This window comes from Austrofundulus limnaeus, unplaced genomic scaffold (assembly GCF_001266775.1).
Source record: "Austrofundulus limnaeus strain Quisiro unplaced genomic scaffold, Austrofundulus_limnaeus-1.0 Scaffold287, whole genome shotgun sequence".
In the NCBI taxonomy this organism is placed as follows: domain Eukaryota; kingdom Metazoa; phylum Chordata; class Actinopteri; order Cyprinodontiformes; family Rivulidae; genus Austrofundulus; species Austrofundulus limnaeus.
This window is the reverse complement of record NW_013952689.1, coordinates 673,994-679,774: the sequence shown is the minus strand read 5'-3', so window position 1 is coordinate 679,774 and position 5,781 is coordinate 673,994. Positions and strand designations below refer to the sequence as shown.

The window sequence follows — 5,781 nt, the reverse complement described above, 5'->3', positions numbered from 1 at the left end:
GTACGAACAAAAGTAAGAGAAATTTAGGATAAGAATACGAACATGTTCTTGCATGAGGCCCATTCACTCTAAACTCACTTACTCCTCTGGCTAATAAATGCGCTCTTGCTTGTAGAAGGTTTTTTTTTGTAAACACCATAATGTGTAACATATTTCGTTGATATAAAATAATCTTTTTTTTTCTCATCTAACCTTCTGTTGTATTTCGTTTTTTCTTTTTGAAGGTAGCGCGAGCCCTGCTGGTTGCCGCATGAACTGACCACCTGTTCTCCCATGTTTTTGTCATGTGTGTGTCTTCTTGAATGGGTGTTCTTAAATGAAATTTCATTGTGCTCCGTACAATGACAATAAAGGCATCATCATCATCATCATCATTTGATTTACTACCTTTTAATACTTTTTACAACCCCGCGGACACCCTGGAAAATTTGAAAAGTCAAAATTGTGATAATTACAAGCAGCACTCACCTCTTGACCCAGGGGTCGGGCACAGATGGGACAAGGTTCTGGGTTCAGTCCTCCAGTGGACTTGTCCTGGGACTAAACACAGACATGTGTTATTTGGACATAGACTGTGCTCCACAGTTTAAGACCATTTCTATGAATGACTGAGGAGTTGTGATGCAGTTTATGTAGTCTGCCTAATATAAAGTCACCTTCTCCAGATTAGTTAAATACAGAAACTGTCCTAGCTTCTTCTGCAGTTGAGACTTGGCCACAGCCTGATCATTTAGGAGTTTTACTCTGTTCTGCTCCACCTGCGAGCCAAAACACACAACAAGAAAAAAATTAAAACCAAATATTACATTCATGAAAAACTTTAATTAAAACATCAAATGAACTTATGAAATTAAATCTGTAAGCAATGTAAATTTGGAGTGGGGGGTATTTTCTAGGCATATAATTAAATTCTATACTACAAGTCAGTATGGTACCTTCAGTTGTTATGAAAATGCTATATACTGTATATCAAAAACACATTTGACTTTACATCATCGCCTATTTCAAAACTGGCCTCCATCTTTTTAAGAACCTCCTACTGTTTGCAACACTCCCACTTCAGCACGCCTTGCACAACAATGCTTCGGGGGAGGGGTGCTCGGTGGGGCAGTTGCTCGGCTGGAAACTGAGCCCCAGGGAGGAGCTAGGTATAAACAGGCAGTGCTATGTACCAGCAAGTGTTAAGGCAGCTCCAAATGGCTACCAAGGATTTCTCAATCATGCTTAAATGAGTCAAAGCAACACTCTGGGTAAGTTTTTGAAGAGGGAATGATATTATAGCATGACATAAAGCTCAAAAAAGTCAATTTTGCATGATACTCCCCATTTAAAGAAGCTGTGCTGGAGCACTCTCTATGTGACCTCAGGCATACACTGATTTTAAATTATTAAATAAACTCAGATTCCATTTTTAAGGATATATACTGTAAAATATGTTGAAGTACAATTTGAATGTTAATAATCATTAATCATTAATAATAAAAATATATATTATTTGAAAAACCCACTTCATGTGGCTCTATGATATGCAGCAGTTTGGGCTTCGGCTCATCGGGCAGACGAACTCGCAGTCTCTCGGTGGCCATGCCCAGCTCATCGATGGCTGACACGTGGTTACGCAGCACCATCCAATACTCATGCAGCACCTGGGACAAGTTAAACACAGATTAAATCTACTTTTATTAGTAAAATGGAAAGCAAAATGTACACTGGGTCTCATGCAAGAACCGTTCGTACGAACAGATGTGTTTTTAAGTTTTGCGTATGAGTAATTTAGGAGAACTTGTGGCATTAACTAATTTTGCGGTGAGAAACTGCTCTTCTTCTGAATAAATGAAAACTATGTAACACAGTTACACAGTTCTACTGTTTTACAGACGGATCCTTTATAACGGGGCCAGTAGGTGCAGGGGTGCTGATTCTGCACAACCACAGTGAAAGAGAGTACAGTTACCCACTAGGTGGTTTTGTAAAGGTATCTCAAGCTGAGATACATGCAATCCACCAATGTGCGGCATCTCTCAAAGAACTGCAGTGTATGCAGAAGGAAATATTCATCCTGACAGACTAGCCAAGCTGCTATTAGAGCTCTCCAAGGGCCACACTTTACATCACTACTGGCTTGGTAGTGTGCTGAGGCAGTCAACCAACTGGGGAGAGTTAACTGTGTTAATATTAAATGGGTACCAGGACATACTGGCATCTATGGTAACGAGAGAGCTGACTACCTTGCAAGAGCTGGCAGTCAGGCTCACTTCAAAGGACCAGAGCCTGCTATAGGCATTTCAACAACAATCTGTAGGACTGCCCTACAGGCATGGATCAGACGTCAACACTCAATCTGCTGGAGGGAGCTTACGGATTACAGACAGGCACGAGAATTGATTAACGGCCCAAATCCTTGGTTTGGAAGAGCCCTTCTTGCCCTGACAAGGAAAACCTTAAGTACTTTGGTTGGAGTCCTAACTGAGCACAACTTGCTCAACCGCCATAAAATGGTGATGGGACTCCATGAAAATGGTCTGTGCGGTGCCTGTGGCACTGAATTAGCGACCTCTTTGCACTACTTGGGCCAATGCTTGGCCCTGAGTAGTCGAAGGGAAAGAATTCTTGGAGAACCTTTTATGGATCCCGAGAAACTTAGAACACTGAGTGTTTCTCCCCTGGTGTCCTTCTTTCGAGGGATGCGAAGGTTTGATTGAGAGCTCAGTGTCTCTTTTGGGGAGAGTAATGGGTCCACTTACGAGGCCTCCGCTCACATGGGTTTCATCCATCTCCATGTACCATAACCATTACCATAACCATGTAACACAGATGTTTACACTTAAATTAAAAAATATTTGACCAAAGGAAAACCTCCTTTCCTTGGGCTGCAACCTTCTCGTGGTGGAGAGGTTTGAGTGTCCCAATGATCCTAGGAGCTATTTTGTAGTAGGGTCACCCAAGGCAAACAGGTCCTACGTCCTAGTGTTTTTTTTTATTACTGAACTTGTGCCATATTTTTCTCCCCCACATTCATTATGTTTTATGTATTATTGTATATTTTGCCCTGCATTGACCTTGCGTTTGAGTTACAATTTTAGAAATTAATTTTTGATTTGATGTTTCAATTTCCGTTGCTTATGTTTAATTATGTTTTCTGGTTCATTTTATTCTTTCCACCATTTTTATACTGTTAATGATTGAACATCACCTTGTGAATATACTTCTGTGAACGGCGCTTTATAAATAAAACTACTTACTTACTTACTAGGTGAGGGATCAGACAAAGTGCAGCCCAAATACCCCAATGATGAATGGATTCAGTGTTCCCATGCCCGGACGCGAGTCACCGGGGCCCCACTCTGGAGCCTGGCCTGGAGGTGGGGCACGTTGGCGAGCGCCTGGTGGCTGGGCTTTTGCCAATGGAGCCCAGTTGGGCACAGCCCGAAGAGGAGAGGTGGGTCCCCCTTCCCATGGGCTCACCACCTGTGGGAGAGGCCGTAAGGGTGGGGTGCAATGTGTTTTGGGCAGTGGTCAAAGGAGAGGACCTTGGCGGTCCGATCCTCGGCTACAGAAGCTGGCTCTAGGGACGTGGAATGTCACCTCTCTGGTGGGGAAGGAGCCTGAGCTGGTGTGTGAGGTTGAGAGGTTCCGAATAGATATAGTTGGACTCATCTTGACGCACTGCTCTGGCTCTGGAACCAGTCTCCTCGAGAGGGGTTGGACACTCTTCCACTCTGGAGTTGCCCATGCTGAGAGGCGCCAAGCAGGACTGGGCATACTTATTGCCTCCCATCGAGGTGCCTGTGCGTTGGAGTTCACCCTAGTGAATGAGAGGGTAGCTTACCTTTGTCTACGGGTGGGGGGATGGGTCTTGACTGTTGTTTGTGACTAAGTGCCTAACAGCAGTTCAAGCATAAGGGTGTTCATATGTGCTCTTGGCACCAGGACATCCTGGGCCGCAGTTTGATGATCGACTTTGTTGTCGTTTCATCTGATCTGTTGCCGCATGTTTTGGACACTCGGGTGAAGAGAGGGGCAGAGCTGTCAACTGACCACTACCTGGTGGTGAGTTGGCTCTGTTGGTGGAGAAGGATGCCGGTCAGACCTGGCAGACTCAAACGTATAGTGAGGGTCTGCTGGGAATGTCTGTCAGACTCTCCCATCGGAGCTTCAACTCACACCTCCGGGGGAACTTTGAACACGTTCCAGGGGAGGTGGGAGACATTTGTCAAGGCAGCTTACATGAGCTCTGGCCGTAAGGTTGTCGGTGCCTGTTGTGGCGCCAACCCTTGAACCCGCTGGTGGACATCGGCGGTGAGGGATGCTGTCAAGCTGAAGAAGGATTCCTATCGGATCTTTTTGGCCTGTGGGACTCCGGAAGCAGCCGATAGGTATCGGCAGTCCAAGCGGATTGCAGCTCGGGTGGTCGCTGAGGCAAAAACTCGGGTGTGGGAGGGGTTTGGAGGAGCCATGGAAAAAGACTTCCGTACAGCTTTGAAGCGATTCTGGTCCACCATACGGCGTCTCAGGGGGGTAGAAGCGGTTCGCCACCAACACTTTTTATGGTGGGGATGGTGCGCTGCTGACCTCAACTCGGGACGTTGTGGGTTGGGTGGGAGGAATACTTCGAAGACCTCCTCAATCGTAGCGACACATCTTCCCATGAGGAAGCAGAGCCTGAGGACCCTGGGTTGGACTCTCCAATCTCTGGTGCCGATGTCACAGAGGTGGATAAAAAGCTCCTCGGTGGCAATGCGCCAGGGGTGGATGAGATTCGTACGGAGTTCATTAAGGCTCTGGATGTCATGTGGTTGCGTTGGTTGACGCGACTCTACAATATCGCATGGAAATCGTGGACAGCTCCCCTGGATTTGCAGACCGCAGTGGTGGTCCCCCTATTTAAAAATGGGGACCGCAGAGTGTGTTCCAACTATAGGGGGTCACACTTCTAAGCCTCCCTGGTAAGGTCTATTCAGGGGTCCTGGAGAGGAGGGTCCATCAGATAGCCGAATCTCGGATTCAGGAAGAGCAGTGGGGTTTTTGTCCTGGTCATGGACAAGCGGACCAGCTCTACACCCTCAGCAGGGTCCTGGAGGGTGCATGGGAGTTCGCCCAAACAGTCTACATGTGTTTTGTGGACTTGGAGAAGGTTTTCAACTGTGTCCCTCAGGGAGTATGGAGTACCAGACCCATTGATACGGGCTGTTAGGTCCCTGTATGACTGGTGCCAGAGCTTGGTCCGCATTGCAGGTAGTAAGTCAGACTCGTTTCCGGTGAGAGTTGGACTCCACCAAGGTTGCCCTTTGCCACTGATTCTTAGTGCTGGGCGGTATACCGTTTTGTACCAAATACCGGTTTTTATTTTTGTTATGATATGAATTTTTTGAATACCGGACATTCCGGTTTAAATAGCGGAACGTTTCGTCGCGGCCACCAGTGAAGTGTTGTTTCCCGGGGGACATTTTTCCTTGCTGCACTGCTATGTGCATTAGCATGCTAATGTTTGGAGCAGCTAGTTGCAGCAGCAGGTTGCAATTCCGCTGCTTATATTGACTGACGTTTAAAAAAAACATCCCGTTTTCGCCGTGGCTGAATGTAGTAAACACCTCTTCAGTGACGTGCACAGTTAGATTTAACGCGGTTAGTTAATATGGAGACGTTATGCTGATGGAGACTTAACGTGCTTCTATTGTGAAAAGCCCACAGGAAGTAGTTCGTAGTGGAGTTGGAATTGACTGGTGTGCAAGGTGAGTCGTGCTGATAAGCTTTAATAAATAACATTAAATAGACCCGATC

General features: G+C 46.1%; 1 protein-coding gene across 3 annotated transcripts in view; it reads right to left on the bottom strand.

Annotated features, from left to right (window-relative positions):
* The window catches only part of shprh (SNF2 histone linker PHD RING helicase), a 52,028-nt gene that overhangs the window by 7,181 nt on the left and 39,066 nt on the right, over positions 1-5,781 (bottom strand). For all 3 annotated transcript variants that reach the window (XR_001311285.1, XM_014021305.1, XM_014021306.1), the window contains exons 22-24: positions 1,509-1,646; positions 657-758; positions 469-540 (exon numbers count right to left, since the gene is read on the bottom strand). Coding sequence is in view for 2 of the 3 variants with exons in the window: in XM_014021305.1 (XP_013876759.1) it covers positions 469-540; positions 657-758; positions 1,509-1,646 (312 nt within the window). In the remaining variant the exon portion in view is untranslated. The remainder of the gene's footprint in view (positions 1-468; positions 541-656; positions 759-1,508; positions 1,647-5,781) is intronic.